The sequence below is a fragment of the Chinchilla lanigera genome, unplaced genomic scaffold (genome assembly GCF_000276665.1).
Source record: "Chinchilla lanigera isolate Chin_1 unplaced genomic scaffold, ChiLan1.0 scaffold00013, whole genome shotgun sequence".
In the NCBI taxonomy this organism is placed as follows: domain Eukaryota; kingdom Metazoa; phylum Chordata; class Mammalia; order Rodentia; family Chinchillidae; genus Chinchilla; species Chinchilla lanigera.
The window spans coordinates 16,383,180-16,407,226 of record NW_004955414.1 but is presented as its reverse complement, the minus strand read 5'-3'; the positions used below and the strand labels follow the sequence as shown (position 1 = coordinate 16,407,226).

Sequence of the window (24,047 nt, the reverse complement as noted above, 5' to 3'; positions counted from 1 at the left end):
ATTACAAAATACCAACACTGCAATTAAACCTGAATACTGAGGTTTTAGTTTAGAGAAAACAACTCATACATTAAAAGAAAAATACAGTAGCAGAGCTTTCAGTGATACAAACAGCCTACCACAGCATGCGTGCCACAGGTTCGCTACCACGATCCTAGCGCGTGGCCAAAGATTCATTTGTGCAAAAGGATGCCTGCCCTGCTGTGGATGATACAAACCTTCACGCTCCCACCTCCAAAACTCCAGGATGGGAGGTTCCACCCACAGAGACCTGGGTGCAGGTGTGTGGGATGGGGAAGAGGTGCCACTCTCCCCTACACCTACCTGATGGTGACATCAGCCTGGATCCCATACAGCTTCTGCTCTAGGGCCTTCCGGAAGGACATCAGCGTGTGCTCTGGAGCCAGCTGGGGAGCAGGGGTGGGAGGGCAGGGCCAGGAGTCAGTGGATCTAGCCTCCCCAGCCAGGGGCAGGTTGTCCATACTAGAGGGCTGGGTAGGCTGCATTCTCATTCCATTTCCTCCAGCAAGTAGCTGTATCACCCTGGTTCCCCACTCAGTTTCTCTTCAGTTCAGTTTCCACATCTGTTAAACCACGTTTACCTTGCAGGTTGTCAGGGGAGGGGCAGGCAGGGGTGGTTAGTGTGGACAAATACAAATGCTTGACACAAAGCTAGCACTAATAAATGCTAACTGTGATCATTATGTCACCCTTCATGTATCCCAGGCTGAGAGCTACATGCTGGCGGCAGGAGGTCTTTTGCAAAACCTGGTGGCTCTGTGGAAGCCTTGGGCAGGGCTAAGTGACAAGTCCGTCTTGGTTATACCCTGAGCTCAGTCCAAGAGAAGATGCTGGAGGGAGAGGGGAGTGGGACAGGGTTTCACTGGGGCGATAAGAGCCCTCATCTATACAAAAAGGACAATACTGTCTTCACTGGAGCCCATCAGATTAAAAACCGCTAGTACAGTGCCTGTACAGAAAAGTACTTAATGAATGGCTCATGAATCAGAGGAACCTAGTTCAGTCTTGTCCCTGTTAACTAGCTTTGGGACCTGAGGTCATTCTCTCTCCTGTGGACCTATTTCCCCACCTGCTCCTTTTTTTTTTTGTTTGTTTTGTTTTGTTTTGTTTTCCGGCACCGGGAATCAAACTCACAACCTTGCGTTTGTCAGGCAGGCGCTGTGCCGCTGAGCTAAATCCCCAGCCCCCCGCACCTGCTCTTGGGGATGTGTGTTCACTGTTCTCAGAGGATCCTTGGCTGGGAGAGTGGGATTCTAAGCCTATCCCCTGGTTGCATGTGGTCTGAGGAGACTGGTATACCCGCGGCTGCCACTGGGGGCCAGCACCAAACCAGAGATTGGTTAAGAGCTGGTATCAACCGGATGTAGGACGAGAGGTAGGGCCCCTCATCAGTGGAAGGACGGAATGGAAGGGGTCCAAAGGCCGATCTCATTCCCACCTTCTCTCCCTCTGGCCATGCTGTTCCCCAGCTCAGTACACGCCCTTCTCTGGGAAGCAGCCGGGAACCAGGGAGCCAGAGGAGAGCAAGGGCTTTGGGGTTGACTGAGGAGTAAGCCACTTCCCATGGGCCACCTGGCCTTAGTTTTCTTTTAGCTATGAAGTGGGCTCAGGTTATCTACTTCCTAGGGGGAGAAAACAGGTGTCAGAGACCTCAGGCCAGAGCCTGGTGGTACATAGGGGCCTGTGTCCCTTTCTTTCTCTTTCCCTGGAGCACAACAGCCTGGGGGATGTGCCATCTGTCCCCACGTCCAATTGGCGTGTGAGGCCCGGATCCCTAGAGCAGTGGGACTGTGGTGCTCCCACCACGTCTCCCTCACCAGTGACTGCTAAGAGGTGCCATAACGGCTTTCTGTGACACAAACAGCCTACTGCGCATGCGTGCCATCGGTTCGCTACCACTGTCTTAGCACGTGGCCAAAGATTCATTTGTGCAGAAGGGTGCCTGCCCTGCTGTGGATGATACAAACCTTCACTCACCCCCAAAGCTCCAGGAAGGGAGGCTCCACCCACAGAGACCTGGGTGCAGGTGTGTGGGATGGGGAAGAGGTGTCCCTTCCCAGGGGAGTGGCACCCGCAGAAGGCCGCCTGGAAGTAGCACAGAGGGGCTGCAAAGACTCTCGGGAGTGAGGGAAGTTCCTTTTCCGGAAGCTTCTCTACACTGCTAAGGTCTGTCTGGGTTAGGTGCTGGTTTCCTCTAGAGGGGTGGAAACCTGGCCCACCCTTGCCCATTCCAGGGCTCCAGGTGGGTCCTTAAAACATACAGCCGTTCTGGGATGAATTGTGTCCCGGAGCGTCCATCTCCCTCAGGCAGTGCAAGGGGTGGGTCTGCTGTGTGGAGGGCGTGCACAGGGATGTGGATAGTGCTCAGTGAGCAGGACACCGTGGTTATAACTCCCCACTGTGGACCTAGTCCCACTAAATACGAAAGTGTGCACAGGAACAACCCACTCAAGGCCCACAGACATAGTCTCTAAGGCAGGATGCTTCTCAGACTTGTGGCAGAGTTGGAACCCACAGGCAACCACCAGAGGACCCATGTGTAGATACACACAGTGTGGACCAGACTTGCATGTGTTCACTGGGACATGGGGTGGGGGTGACTCCTCTAAATCCACCACCAAGAAGTTGCTCTTACAGGAGTAAAGAATGGAATAGAGGTTAACAGAGGCCGGGGTGGGCAGGGGCAGGAGAATGGGAGAGGTTGGTGAATAGATACAAAGTTACAGTCAGGTTAGAGGAACAGTTCTGGTGTTGTATGGATGTAGGATGACTAAGGTAAATTACAATTTATTGTGTATTTCAAAATAGCCAGAAGAAGGAAAAACATTTTCTGGATGTGCACAGTAGTGGGGATTGAACCCAGGTCTTTCACACTGCGCTACCCCTCCAGCCTTTTATTTTGAGACAGGGTCTCACTAAGGTGCTAAGTTTCCCAGGCTGGGCTTAAACTTGCCATCCTCCTACCTCAGCTTTTCAATAAGAGAGGATTTTGAGTGTTCCCAACATGATGAAATGATAAATATCTGAAGTAATGCTAATTACTATGATTTGATCATTATTTATCATATACATGTGTGGAAATACATTGTGGCCCATAAATATGTACCTTATATATATGTATTAAAGCAAATAAATTAATTCTAAAATAAATGCCAGAAGGATGCAACCAGCCAGATGCACAAAATGAGAAAGTCTACAAGACAAACGACTCAGCTGATTCAACCAATAGCAAAAAGGACAAAGGGGCGGGGGGCTGTTGAAGACTAAAAGATACTTAGGAGACACGCATCAGCCAGACACTTTATGTAGACATCATGTGGATCCTGAATCTTAACAACTCAACAACTGGGGGCTGGAGATTTAGCTCAGCGGCACAGTGCCTGCCTGGCAAGTGCAAGGTTGTGAGTTCGATTCCCGGTACTGGAAAAAAACAACTCAACAACTGAACTATAAAAAGATATTTTTGAGACAACAAAAGAAAACTGAACATAGATTTGGTATTAGGTAACAAAAAGATATTACTAATTTGATTGAGTATATGTAACAGCATTGTGGTTACATTTTGAGAAAAACACCCTTATGGTTAGAGATAGAGCCTAAAGTGTGTATGGATAAAATGATATGTAATCTATGGTTTGCTTTTCTACATGAGGAAAAAAAGAAGGGGGACCAATGAAGCAAGAATTGCAGAATGTTGATAAATGTTGAAGATATATTGTATTCTTTATATGATGCTTCATTGTATAATATGCTGAATTATTCTTTTCACTCTTGTGTATGTTTGAAATTTTTCTACTAAAGAAAACAAACCTTGCTGGGCCCATTCCTTCCCCTTTCTGCCTGCTTTTTTCTCTGGCTTTTGTCCCCTGGCCCCCAAGCCAGTGAGATGGGCTGCCCACCCCCATGTGCAGCCTGCCTACCTGGGAGACCCTTCTCAGTTCTCACAGTAGCTAGCAACATAGGGGGCCCTCAAACTCAGGCTGAGAGGGGACTGGTGACTCCCCAAGACATGCAGGCATCATGTGGCAAAAGTGGACCCCAAATCTGGATTTCCGCTGGCTAACTCTGCCAGATGCCAGGGTCAAGGTGGGGTTTGATGGGAAGGTACCAGAGCCCAGCTTAAGAAGACAGGACTCTGAGCCTTCTCTATAAAATAATGCCCACCTCTAGTGTAATCGCGGAGGACCTATCAGACACATAGCGAACAGCCTCATCATTTTTCCCTTTGGTGCTGGGGCTCAAACCCAGAGCCTCACAAGTGCTAAGCAAGCACTGAGCTACATCCCAGCTGAGAGCTCAAACATATCCTTTAAAAACTACACCTCTGTGTTACTCCTTGAGCTCCCTGACCTCTAGGCACCTTGGAAATCCCAACAGACACCAAACTCTCAGGAAGTCAACAAGCGCCCCCTGGGCGTGGGAACCGGTACTGCCCCTGTTGAGAAGCAAGGGTTCGAGGCTTTGGAAGTGCTACACTTGGGCACCTCGCCTGTGCCAACTCCTGCTTCTCACACCCTGCAGCAGGTACTCTTGCTCTTCCCATGGCACAGGATGAGGGAACCAGGCACAGGGAGGATTGCAACTGTGTGCGGCCCCACAGTGGCAGACGAATGGCTGGCCCTGCCCAAGCAGGGCCTGTCCCCTCAGGTTCAGCTCTGTCACAGAATGCAGGGCACCCTGGTGTTAGAACAGGGTGCCAACTCTGACTCTGTCCTGTCTTTCTCATTCCCCACTCAATCGGCTCGCTGTCTTCCCTTGAACAGCTGACTCGGAGTTGTATCTCAAACCTCCTGCCCCGTGGCCTGACCCGTCCCCTGCTAATTGTCACCATGGTCTGACTGCCTCCTGCCCTTGTCACGGCCCTAGACCCCTCAGCCAGCCGCTCTCTCCTGGTCTTCTTACACCAACAGCTGATGTTAGGCTGAAATCCTCCTGCATCTCTGGAAGGTCCTTAGGACACCTACAGGGCTCTTCAGGACCTGCAGGGGAGATCAGGCTCTCCAGGCCTTTCTACCAATCCTCCCCAAAGAGCTAATAATGCTTGTTTTTTGTTTTTATAATAATACGTCCCCCACCCCCCGTTTGCCTGCAGACTCTTCCCCCGAGTGGCAGATGCACCTACCCCACCCCGTCTGTTAGGATCCCGAGGGGCACTCACCATGGGTGCCCCACGATGGCCGATGAGGGTGGGCTTTGGGCCCAGGTCCTTTTTCTCCATGATGCAGGGAGAGGAGATGGTGAGAGGGGCCAGGTAGAGGGCAAAAACCACGGTGAAGAAGGTACAGAGGATGGTCACCTGGGAAGCTGTAGACACAGACCGTGAGCACTGTCGCGAGGCATTTGGCCCCTGCTAGGCCCAACCACAAGTCTGGGATGGCCAGGGTGGGATGCAGGACCAGGTGTCTGTGCCACTCGCAGTAGGAAGGCAGACCCAGCTTCAGTTCACACACGCGCACATACAGACATAGACACTCGGAGGAGGACTCTAGTTCGAGGCTGACAGAGGCTGCATACTTCAGTGGCGTCTGTGGCCACTCTGAGCCAGCCCATGCTGAGCTCAGAGGCCCCACCTCATTCCCAAGCCACCGAGGTAAAGTCCCAGTGGGAGCGGGCCAAGCTGGCCTTGGTACCTCAGGGGGCAGGAAGGGCAGGCCCTACCCAGTCCACAGGGTACTCACAGGACCGCTCTGCGCGGGCAAACTGTCCTGCCACAATCCAGGAGAGCATCGTGACAGCAGCCAGGGCTCCCAAGTGCAGGAACGGCGACGTGCCCTGCATATGGGAGAAGGCAGGAAGGTCCTGGGACTCCTACCCCTGCCCAAATCAGATCACCAGCACACCCATAGTCCACCCCTTCCCACAGGCAGGCAACCTCTTCCCCATTCATGAGCTGAGAATGCCGGGAATCCAGGGACCCTGGGTTGTAGCGTCTTCCCTGCCTCTCACCTGCTGTGTGGCTTTGGACCCTTCCCTTCCCCTTTCTAGGCCTGGGTGTGGAGAAGCAGGAGTAGTAGAAGGCACTGCTTGCGGCAAGGGTGCTGGGGAAGTGGTCTCCCCACCTCCGTCCCCACTCACCTGCAGGGAGATCAGCAGCACCTCCCACTCATCCTCCCACAGCTGGGCCACTGCTGACATGGCCACCACCGTGGAGGCCAGGATGACCACCAGCCCAATCTGGAAGGGGGAAGCAGCAGAGAGCGGGTCAGAGCAGGTGTGAGGGGCGCCATTCTATCTGAGAAAGAGGACAAGGCAGTCCAGGAGTTAGACACAGGGAGACCTGGAGCAGGAAAGGTGGGTGAAGCAGGGTAGGGGGAGGAGGGAAACTGGTTGGCATGGGCTGAAGGGCAGCCAGGGACAGCGAGAGGACAGCCAGAGGCAGAGGGGCAGGCCAAGTCGGAGAGGAAGGACAGAGCAAAAGAGAGGGAAAGGTGGAGAGAAGAGATGAGAGATGAGGCTGGAAAGGGCTCTCCCTGGGCCACTCTGTGGCACTTCCCGCAGAGGTGAGGGATGACATAGGGCTCTGCCCTCTGGCTCTGTCTCCAAGGCTCACCAATCCCAGCCTCCGGGCTTCCAGCTTCTGATGTGTCACGGGGCTGCCTTCTGCAGCTCCGGCAGAAAACCAGGAGCGCAGCTCTGACAGAGGGCCAGGGGGACTCTTCAGGGGCATAAGTCTCTTTGGGAACAGATGGCACCTGGAACTTCAACTAAGTGAAACTAAGCTCAGGTTTCCTGCTACCCAGCTCCCAGCACTATCCCCCTGGGGTGCTGGATCTGCCTACCTATCCTCCCCACCTTTCCAGGCCTGCTCCCTCAGCCCAGCCACCCTCTACTCCAGCATCCCAAAGCCCCGACCCTTCAGAAGACCCACCAAGCCTGCACACGTGACCCTCTGGCTTCCCAGATTCACCCCCCAGGGCACTGCTGGCCTCCCGCTTCCATCAAGCTCTTCTGCCAACAGGGTCTTCATGCCCCGACCCCTTCCCGCAAAGCCTCTTCCCGGCAGCGGCATTCTGAAGGCTTCCACCAACGCAGCAAGGGCTGAGCGGACTTTCTAGACAGGAGGGCAGAGACATGGCCTACCCATATTTGCTCCACACCAGGCAGGAAAGATGAATTCTTGCCTGGGATTAAGTTTTCCTTTAGAGACTTGTTAGTTTAGCCCATTCTCACGGAGACAAGTGTCCCCCTAAGAAACACTTAACAAGGCTGAGAAAAGTGAGGGCCTTTATGGGCTGTGACAAGGCAATGCAGGAGTGCGTCCTGGGTTTGTGGGGGCACTTCAGGGTGGTCCTCAGGCATATCCTCCTGACATCCCTCATGAGGTCCTATCCCTGCTTGCCTGGCTGCACAGCTTAGAAGGAGCAGATCTAGAAGCCAACAGCCTCTGCCTGTCTCAGGAGTCAGGCTGCAGTCCGGGAGGTGAGGAGTCCCTGGCAGGCTCCTCCCAAACCTAGGCTGTATCTCTCCTCCCACTTCCCCGCCAGACATCTGCCCTCTGTGGCCAAAGAGACAGCAGGCATCCCTGAAGGGTCGTTCTGAGTGTGCAACTGCCAGAGGAAATACTTGCAATAAAGCCAGTTCCTCGTAAACCTAACACAATTAAAATTTCATCACCTCTGAGTTTTATAGTGGCTGCAGTGGTAACCATAGTGCTCGGCGGCACTATGAATGTTCTGCGTGGGATTTCCTCCTGCCATTGTGTCCATGGGCCAGTGATATAGCTCTGACTTGCCACACCATGCCCCTGTTGTTTCCTACATCTGACCGGGGAGGATGAACCCTGCGATAAGAGCCTGGAGACAGAGCATGGTCCTCCTCTGAGCTAGTGGTTTTTCGGTTTTCTGTCCTGCTGGGGCTATGGTTTGTGATAGCAACAAGATGGGTGGAGGGGACAAGGGATATTCATTCATTCATTCATTCATTCATTCATTCATTCATTCATTCAATGAGTCTTGCCTAGGGCTCAGAACCAGGCAGCAGTTGAAACCTAGGCTTGCAGTGGTGACACAGGATGGCCTCTTGGGGTATCTGGCCTCTGGCTCTAGGATCCCAATGACAGACAGTGGCCCAAAGTGAAGAGACACATGAGTCACCTCCTAGCCCAAATCCTGGCTCCATGCATACAGGGGAGGGGAGCCTCTGTAGGGAGCTTCCCTGAGCTGGGACATGGGACAGTAAGTGCCTACCTGGAAGGAATTTGGGGAAGATAAATGAGAAAATGTACCAAGCGCTTAGTACCGAGGCTGTACCCACATGGAAGTGCCCTCAGCTGAACAGGGTTATGTGTAGAGTGGACAGAACAGAGCGAAGACTGTTCCTTCCTAACTGCTGTTGGAGGGTGAGAGGCTGCACAGGGGGAAGAGCTGTGCAGCTTGGCCCAGCCATTGAGGAGAGGTCTTCACTCACGGGAAGGGTTCATGATGTGGACGTGGCGGGGCAGTGGGCAGGGATGTGGGTCCAGCCTGTATCAGAGGCACAGGCACCAGGCCAGATCAACATGGCCTGTCATGTGGCCCTCTCTGGCCTCAGGCTGGGTCACCGACAGACCCTCTTCTGTGCAGGCCTCAGGAGCCTTGCTCCTCTGTAGCAGAGAAGGCAGGAAATGACAGACAGGAGCAGTGAAGGCTGCTCAGGGTGTCTGTGAGGTGAGAGCTGGGACCAGCACCCCCAAAAGGTGCATCTGAGCTGACTCTGGGTGGTGGGTGTGGTCAGAAGGGACAGCTGGGGACAGGGTCTCCTGTTTACCTCCCACAAAGCCTCAATTTCCCCCTGGCAGTGAGGAGAGGAGGAGATGTGACTTCCTGGCCCTGAACTTCTCCTGAAAGCTCACTTTGGGTCGGAGGCAGAATTCCGGGAGATAGGAGCTCTGCGTGACTGCGAGGGGGAGGTCCCCAGGGAGCTCCCAGGCCCAGCCCAGAGGGCTCCTCCCCTCACTCTGAGCATCTCCATCCTCTCTGCTCCTCAGGACTCAGGGGAACCAGGGACTCAAAATACAGGTCATGATTAAAATATACCATAAAACTGCAGTCTGCAAAGTAGCATGATACTGGTATAAGACCAGAGAGATAAATGAGTGTAAGCAAAAAGCTTAGAAGTAGCTCTGAACATGTTAAAATGTATAGTGTCTGATCAAAGTGGCATCTCCATTAAGAGGGGAGAGGCCGGGATCACACCATACCCCAAAATAACTTCTAAGAAAGATGAAACATTTCAATCTTAAAAGAAGTAAAAACATAGAATTACCAAGTAATGCCACAGAAAAACTTTATATAATCTTAGAGTGGGAAAGATCTTCTCAGATTTGACAAAAAACCCGGGGGCAATGAAAAGAGGTGACATATTCAAGTACTTAGTAATTTTTTAAATCCCTATGGCACAAGTACAATAAGCAAAGTCAGGCAAACCAGGAGAGACTGTCTGTAGTTCATCAGCCAAGAGGCCCATTTCCAAATCTAGAAAGAGCTCCTGCAAATTAATAAGCAAAAAGCAAATCCCCCAGCAAAAAGGGCAAAAGATACGAAGAGACAGTTGCTAGAGAAGAAAATACAAATGATCCAGTCCTGTGACAAATGCCAAATGTAACTCATTTTTTTTTTTTTTTTTGATACCAGGAATTGAACTCAGGACTTCGCGCTTGCCAGGCAGGCGCTGTGTCCCTGAGCTATATCCCCGGGCCCCAAATGTAACTCATCATAAGAAATGCCAATTAAAAGTATAGTGAGGAACCACTATCACCCACGGTATTGCCAAAGGTGAAGAAATCAGCTGACACCGTACGAATGAGGATGTTTTTATAGGCACGGTCATACATTGCCAAGAAAGCATGCATTCACTGGTGACACTTGGCAAAGAGGCCATTTGGCAAGATCAAAATGATTAAAGTACACATTCTTTACTGAGAAACTCCTCTCTTAGGTCACTGTCACACTGCTCTGGTGAAGGACTGAGAAAGCAACTGGACTGAGAAAGCAGCTGACTGGGGTCATGCACAGGGGACTGGCTGGACACCTCAGGAACTAGGGACTGTCCAGAGCAGGGAGCAGGCACAAGTGATGGCCCCTGTGTGGTGCTCTCGGTGTAACCAAGGAGGAGGCGCTGAAGCATTTGCTAAGAAGGCAGGGCACGGGGTGGGCTGGGCTATTCAAGTTTCTTTCCCCCCCACCACCGGGAATTGAACTCACGACCTCATACTTGCCAGGCAGGTGCTGTACCACTGAGCTAAATCCCCAGCCCCTGGGCTATTCATGTTTAAAGAAAAAAGAAATGTTTTATGTATATTTTCTAAATAGGCTTCAAATATCTCTGAAAAGACAACAGGGGGATTTTCATGTATACTTTTTTTCTGCCTTTTGAGTTTCGGACCAAAACTCAGTGTATTACATGGTCAAAAATGAATTAAACAAACAAAAGAATAAAGATTCCTTAGAATTTTAGAATACAGTGACAGAAGTTTGGAAACAGAATGCAACCGTGGAACTTCCAAGTCTTTAGTAATGCACCCATTGAACCCTAGACAGTCCTCCCTCCTGCTATGGTCAGCTCTGGCTCTGCGACCTCCAGGAGGTTCCGGGGCAGAGGAAAGCACGCCTGGCCCCCAGGAGCTGGCAGTGGGGGGAGGAGATGTGACTCCCTGCACTGATCCACCCCCTCCGGCTGGCTCGGTGGCTCTATAGGCCCCTCACTAGGATCCAGTAGGTGGGACCTGGCCTGCTGACAGCTGGCAATGGCCCCAGGAGGTGACCACCGCACGCGCCAGCCCCACCCAGAGTGCCAGCTGGTACAGTCCTTTCAAGTGTCAGCTTTGCAGCCAGGAGAGGAAAGTGCCTCATGGAGGGAAGCGTGAAGCCTATAGGAGACCTCAAGGTAGAGTGACCAGCAAGAGAAAGGAGGGACAGGGCCAGGAGCCGCTTGCTGCTCTCTACCCCTGCAAGACTTTACGTACCTAGGTCTGGCTCCTGCGTTCCAGACCTATGTAACCGACTCAGAGCCTGCCCTGTCTCCCATACCCGCAGCTGTTCACAGGTGCCTCCTCCTCCACACAGCCCAGCCCAAGCTCACAGTCCCTCTTCCTCCTCCTGACCCCTGCCCCACTTCCGGCTGGGAGTGAGCTCTTCCCTTTGGAGTCACTCTGACCCCATTTCATGGGCTAACGATCATTCTGAACATTTCTGCCCCTTCCTAAATGGCACGTCCACCCCAGGCCCAGCTCTGGGAACAGAGATGACTCAGCCCTCTGCTGTGGTTCAGTGCTCTTGGGAGAGAGGGCTGTTGTGGTCAGGTTTGCACCACCTTTGTGCCCCTGCCACCCAGAGCGGTGCTAGAGACCCACACTCAGCACCTCTAAGTGTGGGCCTGGCCCTGGGTGAGGTGCAGGGATGGAAGAGTGTCGGGACAATTGTAGCCTGCAAGGAGCACCAGACCAGAACAGGTTAGAGACGGGGAGCCACATGGACATTAAAAACACGGATGCTCAGAAATGTAGCAGGGGAGGCCACAGGGGCTGGGAGCCCGGGGCGAGAAGGCTGTGCAGACGGGAGGAGTAACAAGGTAGGAGTCCACGGAGAGAGGGGGCACAAGAGCCAGGGGCTAAAAGCGGAGAAGAAGCAGGCATGCCGGGAGGGCTGGAGATGGCTCGTGCTGCAGAAGCGGAGGTGATTGTTCCACGACAGGAGCAGGGAGATCTTGGCAGAGCCAGACCACAGCGGGTGGGGGAGTCTGGGTCACCCTGGGAGCCACGGGAAGAGGCTTTAAGGAAATGATGTGACCGGGTTAGAGTTTTACAAAGACCTCAGTGAAGAACAAAGACGAGAGTGAAATGTGAGGCCCCAGCAGGCCAGGGCTAGAAGAGGAGTCATGAACTGTGCCGGCTCAGCATGTGGCTCGGGGGCTGGAATCCGAGACCCTCCACTATAAACTGGGAGAGCTGGGGCAAGGTACTTAACCTCTCTGTACCTCAGCTTTTCCATCTGAAAAATGGGATGGTGACAGCTCCTACACCACAGACAGGGCTGCTGTGAGGGTACATGAGTGAACACAGGCCAGGCTGTGAGGACAGTGCCCGGTACACAGGGAAGGTGCGCTGTGCACCGTCAGGGCAGTTACAGCCAGGATCCCAGGATCGGGAGGGGGGTGGCATCCTCCTCTACTGTGTGGCTTCCAGCCCCTTCCCCTCCTGCCCCCGCAGCAGCCCTTACCTTGTGCAGCCAGTGCAGGTTCATCTGCTGCCCCACGACGATGTGACATAGTGCCAGCACCTGAGGAGGGGCCCCAGGGTGGCAGTCAGACCCCGTGTGTGACCAGCCTGACCCAGAACAGTCACAAGGTGATGGGATGGGAATGCCCAGCTCAGCCCAGTCCAGCCCAGCCCAGGCCTGGCCTCCTTGTGGGTTATACCAGGCCTCTGGACTCCTCTGCGATCTGTCCCTCAAGAGGTCACTGGACCTGCTGCACTTGAATGTCCAACCTAATTCATCAAGTGTTGGGATTCTGAAATAGGTTTGAGCCCTGGCTCCACAGAGTCCCAGACCAGAAAGGGGCGGGCCCAAGTCTCCATGAGGAGAATATCAGCAGAGTTCCCGGAAAAGGCAGCATGCAAGGGGACGTAGGAGCTGGGATGGCTCTTGCTGGGCTCGAGGAGGTAGCTGGGGGGCGACTGGCACCCTGGAGAAGACAGGCCTCAGAGCTGCACCAATGTCAGCTTCCTATTTAGGCCAGAGCAGGACCCTCCAATAGCCCATCACTGGTCAAGTCTCCCTCCCCCGGGAGCAAGGCCACCTGACCTCTGGGACAGCCCCACATACCAGGAGGCCTGCAATGTATGTGAAGGCAGTGGCTGTGGTCACAAGAATGGGCACGGACCAGTCGCTCCAGTAGCCCATGCGGTTGTAGAGGTACCTGCAGGAGGAGAAGGATGAGGTCAAATCTCCCCGAAGGCCACTTAACTAGCCCGGGAACCTGGATGGTCTAGGCTCTCACACAGCTGCAGACCACAGGCTGGGCACAGGGCCTGGGCTCTGGCCATCCCATAGTGGGAAGTAGTCCCACTTGGCAGTCCCTCATCATCAGTCCTTGTGCCAGGCAGACACCTGGCACCCAAGGAGCATCAAGAGAAAAACAATTCTACTCCCCAGAAGTAGCTGCTACCAAGACCACACTAGACAGTCTTCCTGTGGGCCCCACATGCCTATCTGTGTGAACAGCAGAGCTGGGACCCCAGTGCACATGAGTGAGCGGGTTCCAGGAGCACGGCTTTGGGTGAGACACACACAATGGACTCGGGTTCCCCCCTGCCTCTTACTGGCTTGCTGGGCCTTGCGGAAGCGACGGGATTCACCAATTCCTAGATGTCCGTGGTCATGACACTCATCTTGATTTCAGTGTGAAATGTGAAAACACATCTTGGGATAGGTACAATGTAACAGTGTCCTAGTATCCCCCTCTGTAGGATGGGGATAGGAACAGAATGCCCTTCAGAGGGTTTTGAGAGGATGGGGGTGGGGGTAAGGCATGGGGCAACTACTGAAAAAACTCTCAACACAAGTTTTTACTGATGTCAGTAAAAGTGCTGAGGAAACGTGGCTTCTGAAAAACAGCCATGTGGAAGATTGACTTCACGCACCTTATAGAGTCAGCTTCCTATCAATGGCACTTCATAGCTTCCAAGCATTCTCTCTTAGGACAACACAAAACTGAAAAACCTGTACATACCTTTTATAGTTCTGAGTATTCCCTTAGGCTAGATTCCTATTAGCAGAATTATAGCATTCCTACAAATAGACTGAGGTCAAAGGGAGCGAACTTTTGAAGGCTCCCGACAGATACACCCAGCTGCTCTCCACCAAGACAGAACCACTCATCTCTTCCTTGCACAACTATGAAAATGGAGGCTCAGAAGAGGCAGAACTTGCTCACGGCTGTTACAGAATCTGAGCCAGCACCAGGCCGTGTCAGCCTGCTACCATCCTGGGCCTTGGCAGAAGGCTGGGAGGGGACTCCAGGAGAACCCTGTGGGGCATCTGCCTCCCCTACCCCACGCCCTGGTCCTCACACTCAAGGGTCCAGGGTGACCTCACTGCATAGTTGGGGAAACTGAAATTCACTTGTAACTACTCCTGAGAGATGCTCTGGTCCCATTGTCTCTTCCGTGCAATGACTCTGGCAAGGAGCCCCACAGGGAAGCAGCAGCCAGACACCCTCCCTGTCTTCCTCCACCCCACCCCACTGCCCTGCTGGGTCTGGTTCACATCTTTCTACTGCATGGGCTAACCCCAGACACTCTTGAGACCACGAACGCCAGGGTAGGTCCTCCTGAACCCCAAGACCAAGCCCCTAGGAAACTGAGGTGACAGGCCGAGCAGCTACAGGTCCCTGGCATCTCCCTAGGTCCCCAGGCAGGCCTTTCCTCGCAGCCTCCCTGACAAGGCGAGCACCTGTCCTCTGACGAGTCTCTCCGTGACAGGCAGCTCCCTCTGGGAGCATGGGGTAGCTGCGCGGACAACACGATACATCAGCCAGGCTCAAGTCCCTGCCCCAGATCTGTCGGCATCTCACTGTGCGACTGTGTGAAGGCTATTTAACCTCCCTGAGCTTTGTTCTCTTCAGACTGCCCTCAATATGTGTTTTTGGCCCTGATTGATCATATGGCCATGGATGAGCCCTGTCCCTTTTTGGGCCTCAATTTCCCCACGGGTATCATATTATGTTCCAGTTCAGCAGAACTATCCAGGGTCTGCCATCAAGAAACAGTAGGAATATTCCCATTGCTCACAATAGTACCTGAGCTCTGAACACCTACAGGAATGAATAATTGATTTATGGTATTTAATAAAGACCAGAGGCCACCTCTGGGACTTGGCTGGACTTCAGCTCATTTTGCTGGGCTACTGTGGGGCAGGAGCAGGACAGGAGCACATCCTTTATTGTGCTTGTTTATGATGGTGGCATAGCCTGGTGCTGCAGAAAGTGGACACTTGACTCCATGTCCCCTACACAGTCTTAGGATTCTCACAGAATCCCCAAACCATGGTCTATCAGAATCTGAGTCCTAGGAACCCCACACCCTTCTATCATAGCCACTTTCCAGCTGGAGACCTGCTCTCCCAGGAAGCAGCCCTCCCGTGTGGGTACAGCTCTGAGCCCTCCCGTGTCCCTCATCCCATTTTCCCTGCAGCATGACCTGGTGAGGTCAGTTTAACCCATTTTACAGAGGAAGAGAGAGGTGCAGAGCATACGGATGCACTTCTGATCAACATAGGATAGGGAGGAGCAGGTCTGGCTTCCAAGCTCTAACTGCCCCCACCTGGCTGTGTGACCTGGGGCTCAGTCTCCAAAGCTGTCAAAGAAAGGCTTCCGACAAGCACCTATGGTCCTTGCCCTCGTCCCATGGCCTTTCACTGCTTAACAAAAGGCAGGCAATGGAAAGGAAAGAGGAAGAGACAGTGCCCTCCTGCCCCAGGTACCTGCCTCCAAAAGCCCTGCTGTTGGACCTGAGCTGCCCACAGAGATGGTTGAATCGTCCCAGACTGTAGCATCATCTGCCAGCCCTGCCCAGGAAGCCTAGGATCAGGGGCCACTCCTTTGCCAAGGCTTTGGTCTCTCCGGGCCCTGGAGATTTTTTTTTCCTTTTCTTTTTCTTTTTTTTTTTGAGACAGGGTCTTGCTATGTAGCTCAGACTGGCCTTGAACTCACAATGTAGCCCAGGCTTGTCTTGAACTCATAGTGATCCTCCTGCCTCAGCCTCCTGTACTGGGATTATAGGCATGTGCCACCATGCCCAGGTTTGGGCCTTGGAGTTCTTGTCCACAAAGTGAGTAAGAGGTCCCAGTCCAACTGAGTGCAGCCCCATCTCTCACTCGTTTCCACGGTGTGGCACCGGGGAGGTGCCTGTGCATCTCTTCAGTGCTTCTGCTCCTGCCTCTTCAGGCCACACTGCAGAATGAGCCCCCTTTGCAAACATTCAGGGACTCCAGGGCACCAAGGTCTCAAGGCCCAGGCCAGCCATCCTTTAAGGCCCATTCCCCAGCTGACTCCCCTGAGAAGTCTCCCAAACCCTGCAAGTAGGCAGGATGGAAGCTCAGGGTGGCCTTGCTCTGGCTGCAGAGAGAGATGGTAGCAGAGCCCCCTAGCCAACCTGGGGAAGAGGCTCAAATGCGAGTCCCCAGGTCCCATCCACTGGATGCGGGGAGCCCTAGCCCACTTACCAGTTGAATTCATCGTAGTCGTTATGGACTTCCCACCAGAAGTAGAGCCAGGTGAGCGTGAGGCCGAAGGTGAAGGTGAGCAGCAGGAACCAAAGACGCTCCCACTGGAAGAACAGAGGGCCGGAGGGGTCAAGGTGGTCAGGGAGGTCTCTCAGGCCATCACCAACCCCAACCAGGAATCTCCCCTCTCCTCCTTTGTACCCAAATTTACCAGGCAGGATTATTGCCCTTTGTGTACTAATAAGGAACTAAGGCACAGAGTGGGGAAGTAACTTGTCCAACATCACAGAGCCCAAGTCACAAAACAGTGGAGAGCCACAAACAGAACCAGGGGTCCACCCCAGGGACGTCCTCTTGCAGCTGCAGCCCGAGGCCTTTTCAGTGTGTGCTGGTCTCCATTCTGACGATGGTCCCCACCAGAACAGGGACTGAGCCTGCTTCTACTCCATTAGTATGTATGACTGAGAGGGCTGGGGGATTTAGCTCAGCAGCACAGTGCCTGCCTGGCAAGTGCAAGGTCGTGAGTTCAATTCCGGGTACCGGAAAAAAACAAGAAAAAGCCCAAACAAACAAAGTATGTATGACTGAGAGTGGGAAGGTGCAAGAAGAGGAGGAAAAGTTCTCTTACTGCCCAGAACCCTTCTGTCCCACACCGCGCAGACACCTCAGTGGAGAGGCTAAACGTGGTGTCTGCAGCCAGGCTCTCTGGAACTGCAAATGCCTGTCCCCCACTAAAGAGCTCTGTAGCCTCAGGTGGGTTATTCAGCCTCTCCGTCCCTGTTTTCTCCTCTGTGAAATGAATCCAGTAGCACTTACACCTTGAAGTTGCCCTGAGAACTAAATGAGACCATACAAGCCAAGCACTCAGGAGGATGCCTGGGAAGCAGCACATCCACAAGCATCCCTTGCTTCTCTCCAGCATGCAGGAGAGGACCCTCAGCCCTGTGATAACTCGGCCCACACCAGCAGCCCTGTTCCCCAGCTGCCACTACCAGTCATATGCAGAGCAAGGCTCACCTTGTACCTAGCAGAGATGCAAAAGCAACAGTCCTCTGAAGCTCAGGTCTTCCAGCACGCCAGGGTAGGATGGTTCTGGGAGAGTAGGCCTCTTGAGTCTGCCCCACCTGGACACGGATTGGCCTAAGCTCTAGCTCTGGGCACAGAAGCCCATGTTGGCCAGGAATAGAGAAATGGGCTGGGAGCAGGGCGGGCCTGTGCCTGTCTGGCGGGGCTGAAGCCTGGGAGCCACCAGAGAATGTTGGAGGCTGTGAGGGGAGCAGAGAAGGGTGAAGGCTCATCCGCCTCCTGCGGCCAGGCCACAGAGCTGGCCCACGCTGCCAGGTCTGAGGCAGCACCTTTCCTCTACTACCTCCAACCCCGACCTCGCTGGTCTGGTGCCCCAGATCTAGTGCTTCAAAGAGTCTCTCCTGTTGTGTCCATTTTTTTTTATTTTGCTTTGTCTTTTGTTTTTTTGAGACAGGGTCTCACTATGTAGTCTAGGTGGGCCTTGAACTCACTGCAGTTTTCCTGCCTCAGCCTCCCAAGCGCTGGGATCATAGGTGTGTGCCACCATATCCAGCTTGTGCAATTCTTTTTTTTTGCAATTTTTTTTTGTTTGTGCTGGGAATCAAACTCAGGACCTTGCACTTGCCAGGCAGGCGCTGTGCCGCTGAGCTATATGTCCAGCCCCAGCTCATCCAATCCTTATTTGCTCCTAATAGTTCTGTTTCCTGCAGTCTACCAGGCAGGTCCAGACCAACTTTATTATCTGGGTCTCCCAATGAGTGAGCCACGTTCCCGCAGTGATTCCCCTCTGATCATGTCATGACCAGGCATGAACTCCCAATGGCCTGAGCTCCTTGGCAGACCCCAGGGCCCACTCTGACCTGGCCCAGCCCAACCTCTGCACTTGCAGCGCCACACCTGCATCATGCCTGCAGCTCCCAAACAGCTAGGTCAAGTCTGGGCCTTTGCACCACCCTCTGGCCCCTCAGGCACTTCCTCCTCCCTGCAGAGGCTCCTCCTCCCTGAGGCCATCCTGGGGTGACTCCCACCGCCCCTTGCACCCCTCAGGCCTGGCACAGAGCCCACAGTTCCAGGACTAACTCTGCAGGGCAGTCTGCCTGTTCTACATGACGCACACTGAAAGCTGGGCAGCTTCATATTCCCGGGAGGCACAGGAAATCAAGAGTTGGTAACGAACTTGTGGGTGGGGAAGTGCCCTTTCTCCTACTCTGGCATGAGTATGCCAACCCACAGATTTTACCACAGAGTGTATAGTCAGTCCTCCATGGACACAGCTACCATGCTGGATGGCCACCTGTCCGCAGGGATGGCTGTCCCAGCAGGTATGTTCAGAAGACAAGGCTCTGCAAGGGCCAGTGAGCGGGGGACTCACCCCAGGATGAGGGGCTCCCAGACAAGAAGCGTAGAGGTCAAGAGGAACAGAGAATTTGCTGCAGGTTGTGTGAAGATGTCCTGTGCTGCGGTATGATGAGGGATGTGGGCCGTGCTGACAGGTGGCGGGAAAGAGTACAGGAATCCCAGAGCAGCCAGGAATCCTGTGCTCCATGGGCTACCGTCGTCCCTAGGCCAGATCCTCACAGTGGGGCGGGACAGGGCAAGAATGAGAGGTTCTGCAGGGCATGGTGCCGCACCCCTGTAATCCCAGCACTGAGGAGGCTGAGGCAGGAAATCACCAAGAATTCAAGGACAGCCTGGGCTACATTGTGAGTTCAAGGCCAGTCTGAACTACATGAGACCCTGTCTCAAAAAAAAAAAGAATGAGCGGTTGCACGCCCTGTTCCTGGCAACTGCCAGGGTAACAAACTGGAGTCACCAGGTGGGTGAGACACCCAGGCATGACAGGGAGGAGACAAGGGCCTTAGCAACAAGGAACTAGGAACTCCATGTTCAGAATGGGGCATGAGCTGGGGTTAGGGGCCTAGGGATTAATGTCTTTGGGAGGTGGAGGCCACAGGCCACAGGCCACAGGCCACACGGAGCCTGTGCAGGGGGATGAGAGGGAGGGAGGCAGTGAGGTTTACACTACGAACAATCAGAGGAAGAGTGTCTGCAAGAAAGGGCCAGTTGAGGAACTGTGAGGGGAAGTGGCCTATAAGCAGCTCCACTGATAAAGAGGCTCCCAGCAGCCTGCATGGTCCTGTCAGGGTTTATTACAGTAGCAAAGGCCTGTGTCCACTCCACCCATTTACCTGCTAATCTGGCCCTCATCCTGGGAAGTGTGGCCTGACCGCCACACCAGGGAGGTCACAACTCACTTGCTTCCCCAGCTCTCATAGTCAGCACAATGCTAGCAGCAGCTTACTTAGAGTGTGTGTGCCCAGCACCCCAAGCTCCAGGTCACTGTGTATGCCTATGCAAGGTATGCACCACACCACACTGCACTAAGAAACGTCACATCATGGTCACCACACGTGCGCAGATTTATAACGACAGTTCCTGCAGATGGCACTCAAGTGGCAGAAGGAGCACTTTTTGTTCACTTGCACAAAGGCTCAGCATGGGTGAGGGCAGGTCAGAGAGGTCACCAAGTGGGAGAAGAGTGGGGAGACCAGAAATCCTGACCAGAAGCAGCCCTGAGCTGGCCCCCTTGAACTGGTCTTTGGCCTCTGGGACCCCATAGGGCTATCCGAGGCCCAGCTTGGATTTCACCCTTCTTTCTGTCAGGGCCCATCCCAGGCCAAACCTCTTGCTCCTCTTGGAAGCCTTTCTGTCTCCCCCCCGCTGCCAGACCCTTCCCTGAGTACCCTTCACTGACGCATGGTACCCACCAACTGACCTTCAGGTCCCGCTCAGCTGTGGAGATGGGAAGAGAGTGACCTCCAAAGACCATGCTGTGTCACTGCAGCGAGTCATTTAGCTTCTGAGTCTTGGATTTCCCACCTGTGCAGTGGGAAGAGTAACTCCTGCCCCAGAGGGATGCAGTTAAGTGAGCTGATGGGCTTTGCATCACACGGTAGGTAGGGGCAATGAAGGGATAATCTCTGGGCTGTAGACTCCTTCAGGGCAAGGAGGGCCTGAGATATTTCTGGGTCAGCATCATGCTGGGACACAAAGTGGTGCTGGAATGTGGTATGAAGAACAGAGGAAGGGATGTGTATGACTGTGATACAGCGATGCTTCAGGGCTACCAAGTGGACAGGGCCACTGTTCAAGCCCGGATGTCCCCACAGTCAGGCCAGGCGTCCCAGGGAACCAAGGGAAATTTCATGGCACCCAAACCTCCTTCCTTGCATAGCCCTGTCAGCCGCCAGAGAGCAGGATAAAGTCTGAGCCAGGCTAGGGCTGAGGGGCTGTCCCTGGTGGGGCTGAGTAGTTCCTGGGCACATCCAGTGGTAGCTGGCAGCAGGAGGAGCACGCTGGAGACTCCTCCTGAGTGGCTGACATGGGGAAAGCAGCTAGCAGCAGCTTACTTAGAGTGTGTGTGCCCAGCACCCCAAGCTCCACACCACACCACACTCCAGAGAGTCCTGGCTGTGGCTGGGTAGGGTACTGCACCCCAGGGGGACGGAGGCTGTGATGGAAAACCCCAGAGGCAACATCATTCAGTTTCATGAGCTCTGCCGCACCTCCTCCCCATTCCTGCCCTAACCCTGCAAGTGCTGAGACCCTCCATTCTAACTGAGCCAAGCTCACCGTGGGTGGATGTTTCTCTCTCCTGCCTGCAGAGGTTGGTCACCCTCTCCTCACCCCTTCCTGTCTCTGTCCTGCCTTTCCTACCTCAGAGCTCTCTTATTAGCAGTGGGGCTCACAGTCACAGAACAGGACTGCGGCCACAAACCCCAACCCTATAATGTGGGCACTGCTGCCAGGGTGCCGATGCCCCGCTAGTGCGGCTGCCATTCACTACTTGCCCCCTCTCACTCTAGCTTGTTGCCCCAATCTAGGACCCCACAGTGTATGAAGCATGTCCCCCAGGTCCTGAAACAGATGGTGGAGTCTGAACTCTGGTGTCAAGACAGCACCTGGGCAGGAGCTGCCAGCCCCACCCTGGCAATACCACAAACTCTCAGAATCATAGACACTTGGAGCCGAGCTGTCCCGCTCACCTCCTGTCCCACTGCCTGTCACCCAGGCCAGAGACTTCAGTAGCTATGGGAATGCGGTTCCCTCAAGAGGCAGCCTGTTACTCTGCCCCAAAGCTCTTCCAAGACCCCCAGCCTGGTAGGCAGGTGGGTCTAGAAGCTTAGCAACAATGGGTTTGAGTCCCAGGCTGGCTGCTGCTGAGTGACCTTGGGGAAGACATTTCTCTTCTCTGAGTCCTTGCATTCCACTCTTGGGATGGAGACAGCAGTCCTGGCATGCTGTGTAGAGCACTAACTCACATGCATGTATCTGGCATTGGCCAGCCAGGGAATCGCTGTCCTATCCTCTCCCTTCTCAAGTGCAGCTGAAGTCCAGCTCCTCCACTGCTGTCCCATAGTTGGTTCTCTGACAACACACAGAACAACTCCGGCCAAAACAGCAAGCAGCACTGGGGTCAAACGGCTAGGGAGTAGAGCTGGGCTTTATTTAATCTGGGCCCTTCTACCCCCTGGCTGTGTGGCTGTGGGCCAAGCACTCAGCATCTAGACCTCAGCTTCCTCTTCTGTTCGCAGGGATGACATCACCACCACCTCATAGTTGGGCTGCCAAGCTCAACTCGATTACAGATGTAAGCTGTGAGTCTCCAGATCCACCGTCCTTCCTATAATTATCATTTGCATCTGACAGCCCTTTAATTATGTGAAGACAGTGATCAAGTTTTCTCCCTCCCCTTTTTTTTTACATCAAACTTTTCTCTGGTTGCTGAGGACAGCAAGCTTGATCACCTGCCCCCGGCCCAGGGTAGATGGCATGGGCAGCCCGACACAGAGCTCAGGTCTAGTTCTACAGGCTGTGACCCTGGCAGCTGGCACTGAGGGAGGAGGAAGGCCCTGGTATGCAGCTACTCGGTGCTCCTCAGAGGCTGCACCCCTGGCTGTGAGGTCAGGGTCTTGTGTGAACACTTTACAGCACGGGTGGGGAATTCTCCATCTCATCTTCTCCAGAGACCTGCACAGCAGAAATATAGTCTGAGGAAACTGAGGCCTAGAGAGTGGAAGTGACTGGCCTAAGGTCATAAAGGGCAAATATAATGGGTGCAGCCGGAATTCACAGCCAGTCTGGGTGCCTCCCCCATCTCCAACTGGCTCAGAGGAACAAGGAGCAGGACATGTAATTATCCTTGTCTGGTCACAGAAGAAACAGGCTCAGAGGAGCAAGGTCATACTGAGTCCCATGCAGTACTAGAGGCCACTAGAATTTTAGGCAGAGATTTAGTCAAGAAATTTAGTCAAGATTTCAGAAGGTTGCATCATCTCGCCTTATCTTCTAATGGTTCAAAAAGAATAGGAGAAACTGATATCCGAAGTAGGAGAATAGCCTAGAAACATAGAGGATTAGTAGTATATCAGCAAATTAGCGAAGAAATGATAGAGAATTTAGCAGATAGTGTTGGGACATGTGGCCATCCACTAGTGAAAAATACAAGTAGATCCCTACCTCATACCCCACACCAAACTAAATTCCAGTGTCCCTACTCCACAGCCTCATGGTCCTGCCAGTCACTCCGCACAGGTGTGCTAAGCCCTTCTCCAGGCCAACCCTGACGGGCTTTGGTCACCTGGAGATAAATCAAGCCATCCTGACCAACCCACAGTGGTTACTGAGTGGCCAAAGGTGACTCCAGTCCTGGGGGTGAGTGAGAGTGGTGCAAGCAAAGGATGCGTGGGAGTGCAGAGGCCTAATGCCGCCTGTCGTGGGAGGAGGGGAGTATGGAGACATCTGCAGCACAGCTGGAAGGACAAGGCTGGGAAGCCTCCATCTAGACAGAGGTGGGGAGCTGGGGGTACAACCAGACAATTTTGTTGTGAAACTGGCTTGTTTTCCTATGCTCTTATAAAGGGTTTCTCTATATAAGTGCACTGACCTTTGTACATATAGTACATATTTTCTATTTTTACCATGGGGATTAATTTTGCCATGCTTTTTGTGTAAAAATTTAAATCATCCTGTAGTTAGATCTATCCTTCTTTCCTTAACTTTTTAAATTTATTACTTTTATTTTTATTTTGGAGACAGAGTCTTGGTAAGTCACTACATTGCCCACACTGGCCCTGTAACTGCAATCCTCCTGGCTCAGCCTCCCAAAGTGCTGAGATTATAAGCCTATGCCACCAGGCCCAGTGTTTTTGGGTGTGTTTGTTTGCTTATTTTTTGTAGTACTGGGGATTGAACCCAGGGCATTTACACTGAACTACATCCCTAAGTCTTCTTATTTTTTTTAGTTTTGAGACAGGGTCATATTAAGTTGCTGAGTTGCCCAGGTTGGGCTCAAACTTTCAATCTTCCTGCCTCAGCCTCCCAGAGGGAGATTACATGTATGCACCACCACACTTGACCTCCTTCATCGGGTCTGACTTTGGTATTGGCTTTAAGGAAGGTTGCCTAAGATCAGAACTCACATAGGTAGAGTGAGCTCTTGAGCTCCTCCTCCACCATTCACTTTGTGGCTGTTCCCTTTGCCCCCAGAGATGCATCTGCATGTCAGGTATGTGGAGAGGGGCTTGAAAGCCTGGTCTCTAAAGCATGAGAACTAGAATTTTTTTTTTTTGCTTTATATCATCCCAAGCTGTTTGAATCCTCTTGATAAATATGTGCTTTCTAAGTACAGAAAACGTTTAAAAATAGTAAAAAAAAAAAAAAAAAAAAAAAGAAAGAAAGAAAGAAAAAAAAAAAACCTTCTTCATCCATCTGGAATTTATTTTTGGGCGAGGTAAGAGG

The 24,047-nt window shown here is 53.1% G+C and overlaps 1 protein-coding gene across 1 annotated transcript in view; it reads right to left on the bottom strand.

Moving 5' to 3' along the window:
• Nucleotides 1-24,047, bottom strand: part of Gdpd5 (glycerophosphodiester phosphodiesterase domain containing 5) — a gene marked incomplete in the record, with an annotated part of 93,332 nt that overhangs the window by 8,810 nt on the left and 60,475 nt on the right. The window contains 7 exon segments of the mRNA XM_005379889.2: nucleotides 325-407; nucleotides 5,180-5,325; nucleotides 5,700-5,793; nucleotides 6,097-6,195; nucleotides 12,216-12,275; nucleotides 12,822-12,915; nucleotides 16,221-16,324. Coding sequence (XP_005379946.1) covers nucleotides 325-407; nucleotides 5,180-5,325; nucleotides 5,700-5,793; nucleotides 6,097-6,195; nucleotides 12,216-12,275; nucleotides 12,822-12,915; nucleotides 16,221-16,324 — 680 coding nt within the window.